Genomic DNA, 15,883 nt, shown 5'->3' with positions numbered 1-15,883 from the left:
TGAACTGAGTCTTGCCGTGTTGCGTGTGCAGTATGACGGGCCCACTGCACGATTCACACAGGTTGTCTGTGAAAACATGGATGGAGGAGGAGAGTGATCATGCTGAAAGCACACTTAGCAGGTACAAGCACACCCGCACATTTTTCAGAATTGTAAACGTGGCATTGGTATCTGTAGTTTTGACAAAAATGAATATGCCAATGACAAATACTTTTTAATGTCACAGAAATGATTTGTTGTACGCAATATGTGATAAAAACAGAATACTTACAAACGAATTACCACTGTCTGCCATTAAAGGGACGGTTGTCCTTTTTGTTGTTGATGTTTTGTGAATTTCTTCGGAGTAGTTTGGGTTTTTACCAGAAATGGACCGCAGTCAGAGCGCTCTCAGTTTATAGAAGCAGGGAGGAGAACTGAAGGGGGAGCGAAGCTAGCGGCTATGCGAGACGAGTACAGGAAATATGTGAATTTTCGCAACGCAAAACAACCCAAGCCTCACAAGCTTCTAGCTATTTGAGCAAACACTATTCTGTGGATTTTTATACTGGTTCGTGTTGGCTTTAGAAGGCTGTTTTTTTCTAGGACACTGTATTTTCTATTTCTCTAAACAAAAATTGCTTGTGCAGACATTTTCAGGTAGAGAAAATATAGTGCCATGTAAATACCTGTCTGAGGCCAAAGTGAAGCAGTGTAAAAATCCACATTAGAGTATACACTAACTATTATGAGTTTAGAATAGTTTCAGATTAAAACATTTTCTCTCTTCTTCAGTCCCCATTTTGAGCAGCTGCTAGCTTAGCAAGCTCGTCCACGGTTCTGCAAACTGAAAGCGTTCCTACCACTGTTGACTGCAGGTGACACACTTAGCTTATCATTGGCTAGTCCTGTTCCTGTGACCATGCACACTTGATTATGGACTTCATCCATAGTGGCCAAAAGCCTTTTTCTGAAGACGTAAAACCACTGGGCAAGAGGTCCTCCAAAAGGTCAGAGCAAGAAAGGGAGAAAAAAAGAACATTTACAGGTCTGTGGACCAAGTGTAAACCAACCTCCAACACCTTTCTGAGTTTGTTTGAAATGAAGAAATTCCTTTCGTACTTTTTTATTTGTTATATTTCCACAGTTTTTAAATTCTCTAAATCGTTTCTCTTTCTTCCTTCTTTCCAAACGATCCAACTTACTTACTTATTCTTCCATTCTACTCTTGTATACCTTCCTTTTTTTATTGTTTCGCATTTTCTAACAATCCCGTTACTTGTAAAAAAAAAAAACAAGGGAATGTTTCACTGCTAAAGAAGTACTTTGGGGATATGGCATGCCTTGTGCCTTGAGATAATATTTTCTATATGAACTTTGTCATGTTTTGTTTGTTATTACAGTGCCCTTAAGTAAATGAAATGCAGGTTTAATAACAATCATACGCACATATATACTTTTCTTCTATCTTTAGCACTGTTTGAATCTTTTGAAAATTCTCTCAAAAAAAACTTTCTCTTCTGATGATTTAATGAGGAGACATTCTGATCAGAAAATATTATTTTAGCTGGTGATGTTGACAGCCTCTCCTGTTATTTTCAAAAAATAGTATTTTTTATGTTTGTGCTTTGTGAATGTGTAGAGGTCAGTCGATATGTGATGACACCTCTTCAGAGCTGCAGAGAATGGCAGCCATCGAAAGGAGGGATATGAATTCCCAGAATTCCTTTCGAGGGCGAGGGGCTTTGTCCAGGTATGACAATCAGACATTCAGATATTCAGGAGTAGATGCAGGTATCTTTTCAGTTCCAGAGAGTGATTATGTTAATTATTTCTTCTGTGTTTTAGACATAGAAGTCAGATATATTTGAGATATGACGCTCTTTTGTCTTCTTTCTGTCTTCAGGATAGTCAGCATGGTGATGACTCTGAGAGAATGGGCTCAGAAAAGTTTGGCAGAGGAGACTGAGCGGCCAGACTCCTTTTTGGAGCGTTTCAGGGGCCCAGCCAACATGGATATACAGGCCCCGCCCAGCAGGTTCAGCCACAGCCACACAGGCTCCGATACGGAGAATGAAATCAGACGCTCCAGGCGCACGTAAGAAAACAAGAACGGTCAAAATGAACTTGCACAGCTGACACCCATGTGATCCCCTCTTTCTCTCTTCCACTCTCTGTCAGGAGGAGGAAGTGTAACATTGTGGTTTTATCCCCATCTGATGATGCCTACTACCACTGGGTGATAGTGATTGGTGCTGCTGTTTTTTATAACTGGACCCTTCTAGTTGTCAGGTGGGGAACTATTATTGTGAATTGCAATTTAATTGCCAGTTCTACTGCAAGATCTTACACCACTTATAACTCTGGGACAACTACAGTTATTATTACAGTTTTTCTAACTGTAGAAAAAAAATGAAAGTCAGATTTTATGCACAAATCTTCAGACATATGTGTATTACCATGTTTGCCATTTGGTTCATTATTTAGTTGGAAGCGCAAAACAAAAATAACGGAAGGACCATTTTATTATTATAATTTTAATATCTCGTAAGTTTCTGGAATGATCTAACAACTGAAGAGTCATATTTTTTACATAAACTGGTAGTTGGTGAAGCTCAAAACATCCTTCATAGGCTTCATAGGCTATAGTGATGCCTTTTCAGCTATAGGGCTGGATTGAATGATATTATCATTACTACTGCAACTACTGTCATAGTGACAAAAATCACTAGTAGAGTTCCAAATAAGGTGGGATTTCTGGTCCAATCTTTCCCTCATCATTTGTGCGGAAGCGCATGCTGTGATTTTCTTTTGCTTCGTGTATGTTTTTCTGCAGGGCCTGCTTCGATGAGCTCCAGATGAGCAACGTTCTGGTCTGGTTGGTTCTGGACTACGTCTGTGATGGAGTCTATATCTTGGATATCGCTGTCCGTCTCCACACAGGTATTGAGACAAATTTGCATTCTGATGTAGTAAAGAGATTTTTTCGGTTGAAAATATCGTCATATTGATCAGGTTTTTTTTTTTTTAGATAAATTAAACACTTTAAACAATTTACTGTACATCTACTATCTGTGTGAAGGTTTCTTGGATCAAGGCTTGTTAGTTAAAGATGTGCGCCGTCTGAGAGAAGCGTACATTCGAACGCTGCAGTGTAAACTTGACATCTGCTCCATCCTTCCAACTGACCTCCTGTACCTGACCGTCGGAATCAGCTACACTCCTCTTCTTCGATTCAACCGGCTGCTGCGGCTGCCGCGTCTGTTTGAGTTCTTTGAACGAACAGAAACACGAACTGGTTACCCCAATGCTTTCCGCATCTGCAAGCTGGTCCTGTACATCCTGGTCATCATCCACTGGAACGCCTGTGGCTACTACAGCTTCTCCAAAGTCCTGGGACTGGGGTCTGACTCGTGGGTTTATCCCAATGCTTCTGACCCTGAGTTTGGCTCCCTGGCCAGAAGCTACATATACTGTCTGTACTGGTCAACCCTGACACTGACGACCATTGGAGAGACACCCCCTCCTGTGAGAGATGAGGAATATCTGTTCTTGATATTTGACTTTCTGGTACGTTCACAGGATATAGTCTTACTTGACTGGCTCAAAAAAACCTGTGTGGGTTTTACTCATAAAAACAACTACTCTTGGTTATCTCTCCCAGGTTGGTGTGCTGATTTTTGCCTCTATTGTGGGTAATGTTGGATCCATGATCTCCAACATGAATGCAACAAGAGCGGTGTTTCAAACTCGTGTAGATGCACTCAAACACTACATGCACTTCAGACATGTCAGCAAGGTGCTGGAGCAGCGTGTCATTCGCTGGTATGACTATCTTTGGACCAATCAGAAGACGATAGATGAACAAGAAGTGCTTAGGAGCTTGCCTAATAAACTCAGAGCAGAGATTGCTATAAATGTTCACTTGGACACGCTGAAGAAGGTAACGACGCTTAACTCCATTCACGTTAGCCTTTTAACCTTGATGTTCTTTTATAAAGTTTGTCTTTGTAAATGTGGTTGTGGACCTAGGTGCGTATTTTCCAAGACTGTGAGGCAGGACTCCTTGTGGAGCTGGTGTTGAAACTTCGACCGCAGGTTTTCAGTCCTGGTGACTACATCTGTAGAAAGGTTAGTATGACTGGTATCAGTACTATGGAAATGATAAATCATTAGTTGCTACTGTGATGGATGAAAACATTGTCCAAAGACATAATACCAATCCATTTTTTTATACATGTTGTTCAATCAACAAAAGCCTTTCAGCTGCTTTGAACCACCAGGATCACTGGTTCTATTTGGTTCTACTCAGGATAATTGGTTCTACTGGGGGACTTTTCAATTTCTGGCATGCAAAATATTCCTCTTTGTGATATCGCCATCTCTTCTGTTCCATTCTTTCTGCAAGGAAGTGTGCACCAGTCCATTTCTTCAAAAATGAACCGGAATACTGATTGGTCTGACCACAGTACATGTTTCCACTGTGTGATGCTCCATCCCAGATGCCTCAGAGCCCAGAGAAGTCGATGCAACCTCTTTACATGTTTACATAAGGCTTCTTTTTTGCACAGTAATGTTTGAAGCGGCAGTAGTGAATGTAGCTCTGTATTGTAATGCTTGACAAAGGTTTCCCACATTAATCCCTTGCCCATGTGGTTTTATCAGCTATTGATCGATGACGGTTCCTGATGCAGTGCCGTCTGAGGGATTGAAGATTACAGGTGTTCAACTTGCTTTCACCTCTTGACGCTTACACACTGAAACTCCTCCAGATGGCTTGAATGGTTTAGTCATATTCTGCATTATAATAATAATAAATTGATTAAGTTGATGAGACAAAACAATAAATATCTTGGGTTCATACAGTCTGCAATGAAATAAAAGTCAAGTAAATGTAGGAATTTCTTCTTCATACTGTCCAAACATTTCCTTATCTGCGGTTGTACAGCCCCCTATAAACAAAACAGACATATTATATTCATATTGGTCTGGCTTTTCAATAGATACTGAACCTGGTAGTGGTCTAAAGGCCCTGATGCTCAGGAGACAAGAGATGTCCTCTTTAATGAATAGCTGTTTTTTTATTGTGAATATTAAGGATGTTATAAAGCTATATGACCAGCAAAAAATAGTGTAGAGGTAACAGCACAGTTAATAAAAAGCCTTCAGCTCTTTGTTTTTTTTTATAGTTTATGTATTTTGGAGGGCTAGTAGGTAGATGCCTCAACATGCTTCATGTTATCCTCCTAAACAATTCTTAACATTCAACCTTCTAGTGGTATAAAACTATCTCTTGTGTGTCACATACTGCTCCTGGTTCGGACTCAGTTGTAAGAAAGGATACTGTTAACTATTAATTTCTACCCTTGATCACCATGGGAAGTGTGAGATCCCTGGCATATGAAATTAATAAGCTTGGATCCCTGATGAGGACACAGCAGGACTACCAGGAAAGCACTATTATTTTCTAATTGAACATCTCTAACACCTCCCACCTCAGCTTTAAGACAATACGGACGGACAGAGACAGCAGACAGAGTGGTAAGCGGGAGGGAGGAGGATTACAGAGCTTGTTAACAACAGATGTCTGTGTTAACAACAGACATGTCACTGAACAGGTCCGTCTCTGCATCCCAGATGTTGAACTGTTGGCTATGACTTTCTGTTCTTCTTAATCTGTGCTAACTGCTGACGCTGCATGTGCGCTCATCAGCTAAATTGTTGCCAAGCTACAAAATCAACACCCCAACCCACTAATGATGACCTCTAAAGATTTCTACCACACCTTCCTCTCTGCTACACTTCAACTTTCTACCTTTGTCAACTGATTTATATTCTATTGTGATCTATCTATAGAAATAGCATAGATTTCATAATAATTATTACTGCAGCAATAGAATTTCCCTTCTGGTATTGATAAAGCATTATCTAATTTAAATGAATTGCTGCCAGTACCATACCCCTCTATTTCTAATTTTAGTTCTTGTTCCTTAATGATGAAATGATGAAATTACTGGTAAGTCCTGACTGTTTTCTTTCAAGGGTGATGTCGGTAAGGAGATGTACATAATTAAAGATGGCCGTCTGGCGGTGGTTGGGGATGACGGAGTCACCCAGTTTGCTGTCCTGACCGCAGGAAGTTGCTTTGGAGAGATCAGCATCCTAAACATCAGCGGCAGCAAGATGGGGAACAGACGCACAGCTAATATTCGGAGTCTTGGATACTCCGACATGTTCTGCCTTTCTAAACAAGACCTGATGGAGGCACTTCAAGAGTTTCCTCATGCCAGGGCCCAGCTGGAGCAGAGGGGGAGGGACATCCTGCAGAAGGAAGGGCTTCTGGAAGAGGTGAACATATCAGCTGGGGAAGAGTTGGATGAGAAGGTGGAGAGGCTGGAAACCAGTCTGGATCGACTGCAGGTCAGTGCTGTTGTAGCTGCTAGCTCTGCTGCCATGTCCACTCACTTTCAACTTGTGCTTGCGATGAAAGATTTTTTGAACAACGATAACAACTATCATTTCTGTTACTGTCAGACGTGCTTGGCCCGTCTGCAGAGCGAGTTCAACTCAGCACAGCTTCGTCTGAAACAGCGAATCACAGCCCTGGAACACAACATCACCACTGTAGCCACCGGCAGCGGCTTCCTGTCAGACGCTGACGGCGCTGAGAGCGTTTCTGGCTGTGACAGTGTGCGAAGTGAAATCAACATTCGGCTCTGAAAAATAGCTATATTCCATTTTATTTTCCAACCAATATTATGAGGTTTTTTTTTCACGAGGTTGTTTTTCTTTTAGATTTTTTGGAAATTTCTTTATGTTTGTTTGTATTTTAATGTGTCCGAACTTTGACCTTTCATGAGTGTTTTCTTTGTCTTTTTGTTTGGTTTTTGTACATAAAATTGATAACATACAACATCACACCAAATAAACTACAAATACCTTGGCTGAATGAAACATTTTCTCTTGATTTCTATGTGAAAAGACTCTTGTCTAAACAGATGCTGTAAATTTTCAATCCACTATGTGGCACTCCTTCAATCGGGGGAGTGATCACTATTCCCTCATTACTAGTTTCAGAGGAAGAGTTCAGAAGGAGAGTTTGTACTTATATAAGTACAACCCCCCCCCCCCCCCCTGCCAAGTTTCAAACTGCTCCTTTAAGCACATTTACTGTCACATGTTTAGTTCTGTAAATAAATAAATAATCTGTCGCCTCTGTCAAAGATGTGTGTGTGTGTGTGTTAATATGTATCACACCCTTATAATGTGGTAACTCTATAACTGCTGTCATGTTGGTAAATGACTCAGGACCAAAGTCCAACACCACACGACTACAAGATTTCAGGAAGTGACTTCAGGAAACGGTGACACTTTGTTTTAAAAAGGTAAAACCTTCAGTTTGGTCCTTTGTGGTTTCCTCAGCGCCCACTTACTGTCACTTTTTTCCTCTCCCTCTTTTCTACATGTTTCTCTTGCATCCAGTTTAATTTCCTTTCACAGAGAAGTGCTTTTACTCCTCTTTTGTTCTTTGCTCGTGTCTGTCCCTATCGGATGTAATATGAGGTGAGAAAGGGTGATTTCCATGCTGGTTTTTTTCTTCTTTATTCTGGATTTTTGAGTGTGGACTTCTTTGTTCGTGTTCAATATGTGCATGTGCACAGGTGCAGCGTTGTGGATTACCCATGCATGTGAATATTTTGCACATTAAAATGATTGTTTCCGTTTCTGCTGCATTTCAGAGATGGACATCCACTTTGTGTCGCTCTGCATGATGCTGGTAGCTCATGTGACACCAGTGTTTGCAGAACAGGTAAGAGCCCATTTATTTCTAGTTTCAGGTCCCTGTTCATTCATCTGCACAACTCACATATCACCTCAGATTAACCATGTTAAACAGAAGACTGAAGAAACTTCCTCAAGCTTTTATTATCTGAACGATGTCCTATCTACTCTGTAATGACAAATGTGTATCTAAACTCCAGCCTGGCATCATTGAGAGCGTCCTACAGTCCATCTACAAGAGTCCCTGGCTCATGGGCGTTTATGTCGTCGTTGTTGGACTTCTTATCATTCTCTTCATAAGCTTCATGTGGCCTGACAAGGTACATTATGCTAACTGACGGCAAAGTGTTGAGACACCCCTAATTTTTTTATATGTACTGTGAGGAAAACATGACGTAGGTGCAGTGATTTGTTGAAAAATGCAAAAATAAACGGAAATACAGTATATAAGGAAAAAAGCAGAGTTTGTACAATTCTAATGAGCTTTAACGTCAGTTTTTGGTCTGAGCTCCTTTATTCTTCAACACAGTCTGAACCCTCTTAGAAAAGCTTCCTGTCATTTCTTTAAGTAGTTCTCCAGGCTTCTTGAAGGACATCCCAAAGCTCTTCTTTGGATGTTGGCTGCCTTTTGTTCTGTATAAGACCATAAGACCTGTTGCCACTGATTTTCAGTCCACTTCTCGTGTCATTTGGCATAGCTCAGCCTTTTCTCCCTGTTTCCCTTCCTCAATAATGGCTTCTTGACAGCCACCCTTCCATGGAGACCATTTCTGATGAGGCTTCAGCAAACAGTAGATGGATCCGCTGAAGGTCCAGATGCATCTCTCAGGTCCTGTGTCAGGTCTTTGCTGGATTTTTTTCTATTTCTTAAGGAATCTTTTCGATAGTACTCATCTGCTGTAGATAGCTTTTTAAACTGACTACCTCTTCTTTTGTCCTCCACTTATCCAGTTTCTTCAAATCTTTTAACACATTGCACACTATGCTGAGACATATCAAGTTTTCAGCTTCTAGCTCTTCGGAATCAGCTTGTTGATGAAAAAAATACTATTCAACGTCTGTCAAACTGTGACATATTTCATAAATACAAGTAAAGAAATGGGAACAAATTATGCATCTTTGTGACAACAAAGTGTTGAAAGATACAGGCTCTGTGCTAGTTGTTGTTATGTATAGACACAACTCTGATTCATCACTTGAGTTAGGTGCCTTTTTTAATGCTTGAATGAATCAGAGGCCAGTGTTAGGTGGCTGAAAAAAAATAAAATAAAACAGACATTCCTCTGAAAATGGTCAGGTGCAAGGTTTTAAATGAGTTAAAAAGCAGCCAGCGTTCAAGGAAAACCTTTGCAAATTCTTCAGAAAACTACTGCTCAAGACCACTTTGAAGGATTAGAAGAAAATCTGTCTGTTTGGAAGCAAAACATAAAGAAATGAGGGGTGACCCAAGACTTTTGCATCGTACTGTGTGTGAGTATGGCTTTGTGTTCCGGACAAGTAGGACAGGCAGCCATGATGAAATGTAACCATGTGGCATGTTTGCCTGTAGAGGTTTGGGCCACCTAATCAACCGTACTACTACAAGAAGTCTGATGATGATCAAGCAGATGATCCAGAAAGCTCACCGCTGAGGGAATCAGCAGCAGTCAGAGGTAACGTCTTATTCTCAGATTAATATTTGTAATTGTGCAGCACAGCAGCGGTTGTTGTAATAGTCCATAACTGTAATTGTGCAGACAATTAAAACAGATTTCTGTATGTGTGTGTGTGTGTGTGTGTGTGTGTGTGTGTGTAGGATCAAAAATCAGAGAAGACACCTCAGCAGAGGACGCGCCATCAGTTCACAAGAGGATGGTGTGCAAACACTGATAATATGTAGCCCACTTCTCCTCATTACAGCAGAGGGGCCCTGAGTTCGTAAAACAAACTATGGTTTACTCAAAGTAATACCTTTAAAATACTCTCTCCCTTTAAGATGATTGTGTACAGCTTTAAAGTTCAAAATACTCTAAATGATAATATTGCTCTGGGCAGTATAGCAGAGGAATAATCTGTTTTAGAAAATAACCAATCATTTATTGCAGCAACACATTTAATCACAAATAATACCCTTTAAATTAAATTAAATTCTTGTCTCTTTTGCCTATCAATCACAAAATCAGATAACAAAAATTTAAGTTTCATCAAAAGCATTGTTATGTTTCAGCAAAACCTTTTAAGTTCAACACAGCAACTTTAAGTTTCAACAGAAAACCCTTCTAAGTCTAGCCCAGAAAACTTTTAAAGTTTTAACAACTCAGTGGGCCCACACTCAACACATTCACTCACACAGCCGGCAAAACCAAAATAACCCAGTTGCAGGCCTGATATATGATGATGCTTGAGTGCAAGGAATTCCACTCTTTAAATCCAAATGAAGAACAGGGAAAAAGAAATGGTTACCTTCAGTACGGCTCGACTCAACAAAGAGCTACCGTTTACCCGGTCCAAGTCTCAAACCAAAGGCGATGCTGCAGGTAGACCTGGCCTCCAACATGGCGTAGGCAGGTGAAAAGGCGATGGAGTCCCGGCAACCGGCGACGATGTAGCAACGAGTCACACACACCAAGGCAACAGTGCAGGTTAATCCTCACAGTCCCGCATTGGGACCAAGAGACACAGGGAACGACAGTAGCTGGTTTAGCTACTCTCGAGCAAGTCAATTCGCTTCGCTAGCGAATATCAGCAACACACACCGACAAGCCAAAACGGCTGCAGCCAACACAGAAACCTCCGGACAGAAAGTCTCTGGCTGCACATCAACAAGCACAGCTCCAGCATCCAGGCGCAGACCATCGAGCAGACAGTCTCCCAGCTACAGGAAACCACACACCTTTTTAGAGTCACCACTCGCTGCCATGGGTCTTCCTCCTGTTCCCTCCCAATCGTCGTTTTTTTCTTGCCCCGCCCACAAAATACACACACACACCTTAACCAATTAAGGACCAGGATTGCACTTCCTCTCTACCAATACTTCTTCAAAATAAAATAAAGTATTCAACAATGTACCTTTGTCTCTTGAAAATGTTTTAAACTTATTTATCACAATATACTCTGTTAAACCATTTGAACCTTTATGACGGAATACTCTTTTTTTCAGTTTTACCCAAGAATAACACATTTGAACTATGAATTATTTATAATCTATTTTTACAGATAGGGATTTATTAACAGGGTTACACCCTCCCCCCTTTAAATATCTGATGTCCTCATCAGATTACCAGAACTGAATTTTACTCTACTCAACACTATTAAAGATGAGTTTACAGGAGCCTATCTTAGTGCCTACCTATTTTTATAGTAACACCTCTGTGAACAATAGTAATAGGCTGATCTTTGGATTTCCCTGGCTCATCATAGGTAAGTCTTACAACTGGTTTCAATGATCTTTTTGGCCTACTTGACTTTGGTATCACATGTACATTAGGACAGCTCAATGATTTTTCATCTGCACTGAGGATGCACTCCGACTCAGAGTCAGTCTCTGGAGCGATGTCTGGAACATGACCTATAAGGGAGTTGTCTCTCTCTGAGTGACTGTCCTCTAAAGTACTGTTGACTTCCAACTGCTCAGATCTATCAGCACTGCGTCTTTCTCTCCTTTGGATGAGCTTTTCCACAAACTTCCTGTAGGGTCTGGCTGGCCACTCACACTCCAGATCAGAGGAGTCGCTTGAAGTATTACACTCCTTTTGTACAGTGTGATCTGTTGTGCTTCTTTTGTGTCGGTTGAGAACGCGACGTTGGGTTGCAGGTCTCTTTGGTACATTCTCTGTTATCCAGCACCGGGATCCTCACATGATCCCCTAAGGGAAGAAGATTATCTCTGTGCAAAGTTTTTACCTTCCCTCTCCCATTCAGTGGCTTTACTTTGTAGACTGGCAAGTTAGGCATCTTCTCCACCACAACATAAGGGATATCGTACCAGCGATTTTCCAGTTTGTGTTTGCCCTTTAATCCAAGATTTTTCAGCAGTACTCTGTCATCAGGTCCTAGATTGTGGAACCGGAGTCTCTTATTGTACGCCTCTTTGTTTTGCTGGTGTTTCTTGTTAGAGCCCTCCATAGCCAGGTTGTAGGCTTTCTGTAAGTCCTCTTTCAGTTTGGCAACGTACACAGAGTGGAGTTGGTCACCTTTTCCATCTGAGCATGTCCCAAAACACACATCCAGAGGGAGTCTGGCCTCTCGTCCAAACATTAAGAAATACGGGGAATATCCCGTGGCATCACACTTAGTGCTGTTGTATGCATGTACTAGGTGTACCACATGCTGACTCCATTGTCGTTTCTTGTCTTGACTGAGCGTGGCCAACATAGACAACAGAGTTCGATTAAAGCGTTCAGGTTGGGGATCACCCTGCGGATGGTAGGGAGTTGTCCTTGACTTGTGTATGCCCAATATTTTTAGCAGCTCTTTAATGAGTCGAGACTCAAAATCTCTGCCTTGATCAGAATGAATCCGGGATGGCAAGCCATAATGTACAAAATACTTTTCCACCAAGACTTTTCAACTGTAAGAGCCTTTTGATTTTTAGTGGGAAAAGCTTGGGTTTATCTTGTAAAATGGTCAGTTATGACTAGCACATTACTCACTCCTCTAGAGTCAGGTTCCATAGACAGGAAGTCAATACACACTAGGTCCATAGGCCCAGAACTCACTATTTGGTGTAAAGGGGCAGATCTTTGACACGGAGTCTTTCTAAGGACACGCTCTCCACAATTTTTCACATATTGCTCTACATCTGTTGACATCTTCGGCCAGAAGAATCGGCTCCTAATCATGTCAGTAACCCTTTCCATCCCTAAATGGCCGAGGTCATCATGCATTGCTTTAAGTACCACTGCCTTGAACTTAACAGGTAGCACTAGCTGCTGCATCCTTTTTCCTGTATGACATGTGCTCACCCGATGGAGTAACCAATCAATCATGATCAGCTTCCCCAGCTCTCTTTTCATAGGGAGCAACTCTGAGTTGTCTTGCCACACTTTATAGCTTGCATGGTAGGTCCTATCAAGGGGTCTTGAGCTTGGGCTGCAATTAAGTCCTTTTTGGACATGTGCTCCAACGAGTTCAACTGAAGCTGCGTGGGGAATGCATATACATCAGGAATGCAGTCCGGTGGAGCCCCAAGCTGTTCAGCATACCTAGGGGAGTCAGCTAATGGGCCAAGAACACCAACTCGCTGGCAAATTGACTTGACTCCAGTGTGCGAGATGCTCTGCCATTCCGTCTCATCTTCTCTTGTCTCCATACGTGATAATAGATCAGCGTCAATGTTATTTTTGCCAGGTCTGTAGATGATGTCAAAATCGTACACTGACAAATCCGACAGCCACCGATGTCCTGTAGCATTGAGTTTTGCCAATGTAAGGACATAAGTTAGAGGGTTGTTGTCTGTACGCACAGTAAAGCGGGCTCCATAGAGATAGTCATGAAATTTCTCAACAACTGCCCATTTGGGCGACAGGAACTCCAACTGGTGGATAGCATAATTCTTCTCTGACGAGCTCAGTTTTCTGCTCGCGAATGCCACTGGCCTCAACCCTTCTGGGTGCTCTTGATATAAGACAGCTCCAAGCCCCGAGAGGCTTGCATCCACATGCAATGTGTATGGTTTAACAGGATCCACAAAGGCTAGCACTGGAGCATTTGTCAAACACTCTATTTTCTCAAATGCTTCGGTACATGACTCATCCCATCTGTCTCCCATCTCCATCTGTTTCTTCTCAATTCAATTCAATTTTATTTATATAGCGCCAGATTACAACAATTGTCATCTCAAGGCACTTAAGTAATATAGTCCAATTCAAGCCAATTGGAATTCAATTCATTGTAATCATAATTCAAAAAATTAATATCCTAGCTAAGGAAACCAACAGATTGCACCGAAACTTGTCTTCAGTCCAATCTCCCGTCCTGAGCGTGCCTGAGGCAACTGTGGAAAGGAACGACTCCCTTTTAACAGGAAGAAACCTCTGGCAGAACCAGACTCAGGAAGGGTGGCCAGCTGGGGTTTGAGAAGACAGAAAAGAGGGAAAAGAGGGGGGAAAAACACCATAACGCCATTCAAAGGATATCTGTTGGAACAGGGAAACATACGTTAATAACCACAATAATGTCACATGTACATAAAATCAATTTTGAAATTAAACCGGGGGAAAAAGAGAGCAAAGTGAGGAAAGGTGTGACAGATGAGGTCCCCCAGCAGTCTAAGCCTATAGCAGCTTAACTATGGGATGTTTCAGAATTACCTGAGCCATCCCTAACTATAAGCTTTATCGAAAAGGAAAGTTTTAAGCCTAATCTTAAAAGTGGAAAGGGTGTCTGCTTCCCAGACATTTACTGGCAGCTTATTCCACAAGAGAGGGGCCTGATAATTGAAGGCTCTACCTCCCATTCTACTTCTAAAAACTCTGGGAACAACAAGTAAACCTGCAGTTTGGGAGCGAAGTGCTCTGTTAGGAAAATACCTTACAATTAAATCTTTAAGATATGATGGAGCTCGGTCATTAAGAACTTTATATGTGAGAAGAAGAATCTTAAATTCTATTCTGAATTTAACAGGGAGCCAATGAAGAGAAGCTAAAACTGGAGAAACATGATCTCTCCTGTTAGTTCTCATCAGAACTCTGGCTGCAGCATTTTGGATCAACTGGAGGCGTTTCAGAGAATATGTGGGACAGCCCAATAATAAGGAATTACAGTGGTCCAATCTTGAAGTAACAAATGCATGAACTAGTTTCTCTGCATCACCCTGAGACAGGATGTTCCTGATTTTAGCAATATTACGAAGGTGAAAGAAGGCAGTCCTAGAAACCAGTTTTATATGTGCGTCAAATGATAAATTCTGGTCAAAAATAACTCCAAGGTTCCTCACTGTAGAACTAGAAGCCAAGGAAATACCATCTAGAGTAACTATATAACTAGACAATTTCTCCCTGAAGCGCTCAGGTCCAAAGAGAACAACTTCAGTTTTGTCTGAATTTAAAAGCAGACAGTTCTGAGTCATCCAGGTCTTTATGTCTTTAAGACAGGCTTGTAGTCTGACCAACCTGTTGGTTTCATCTGGTTTCCTAGATAAGTACAGCTGAGTATCATCAGCATAACAATGGAAATTTATGCCATGCTGTCTGATAATGTTACCTAATGGAAGCATGTATAAAGTAAAAAGAATCGGTCCAAGCCCAGAACCCTGAGGAACTCCATGACTTACTCCAACGTGTGAGGAAGATTCTTCATTTACAAGAACAAACTGGAATCTATCAGATAAATATGACTTAAACCAGCCTAATGCAGTTCCTTTAATCCCAATAACATGTTCAAGTCTCTGTAACAGAATGCTGTGATCGATCGTATCAAATGCAGCACTGAGATCCAACAGGACAAGCACAGAAACAAGTCCGCTATCAGAAGCTAACAGGAGATCATTGGTAACTTTCACCAGTGCTGTTTCTGTGCTATGAAGCACTCTGAATCCTGACTGAAACTCTTCAGATTATTTCTATGTAAATGATCACAAAGTTGAACTGCAACTATTTTTTCAAGAACTTTAGACAAAAAAGGGAGATTGGATATAGGTCGATAATTAGCCAACACTTCTGAATCAAGAGTAGGTTTTTTAAGTAAAGGTTTAATTACAGCAACCTTAAAAGTCTGAGGTACATATCCTATCAACAAAGACCAATTGATCAAATCCAATATGGAAGTGTCAATTAAGGGGAAAACCTCCTTGAACAGTCTGGTTGGGATTGGGTCTAACATACAAGTTGATGGTTTAGAAGAGACTATTGCTGTTGTTGGCCCAGAAAGATCAACTGGACAGAAGCTGTCTAAATACAATTCAGGTTTGAAAGATACTTCTAAAGCTGCTCTACTTGATGATACATCAGTGATAATAATGGGAAGGATTCCATTAATCTTCTCTCTGATAGAAACAATTTTATTGATGAAGAATCTCATGAAATCATCACTGCTGAGAGTTAAAGGAATACATGGCTCAACAGAGCTCGGACTCTTTGTCAGCCTGGCAACAGTGCTGAAAAGAAACCTGGGATTATTCTTATTCTCTTCTATCAATAATGAA

The 15,883-nt window shown here is 41.2% G+C and overlaps 1 protein-coding gene across 1 annotated transcript; it reads left to right on the top strand.

Moving 5' to 3' along the window:
* Positions 1–32: 32 nt before the first annotated feature.
* LOC140318690 (cyclic nucleotide-gated cation channel-like) lies at positions 33–7,066 on the top strand. Its single transcript, XM_072396495.1, has 10 exons — positions 33–121; positions 1,622–1,732; positions 1,886–2,077; positions 2,161–2,271; positions 2,816–2,922; positions 3,062–3,549; positions 3,644–3,922; positions 4,012–4,110; positions 6,022–6,399; positions 6,514–7,066. The coding sequence occupies exons 1-10, from the start codon at positions 33–35 to the stop codon at positions 6,697–6,699; spliced, it is 2,040 nt and encodes a 679-aa protein (XP_072252596.1). The 3' UTR covers positions 6,700–7,066.
* The last annotated feature ends 8,817 nt before the right edge of the window (positions 7,067–15,883 follow it).

The sequence above is a fragment of the Leuresthes tenuis genome, unplaced genomic scaffold (assembly GCF_036924035.1).
Source record: "Leuresthes tenuis unplaced genomic scaffold, fLeuTen1.0.hap1 SCAF_11, whole genome shotgun sequence".
Taxonomy (NCBI): domain Eukaryota; kingdom Metazoa; phylum Chordata; class Actinopteri; order Atheriniformes; family Atherinopsidae; genus Leuresthes; species Leuresthes tenuis.
The sequence above is the reverse complement of the archived record's forward strand: the minus strand, read 5'-3'. Positions and strand labels throughout refer to the sequence as shown.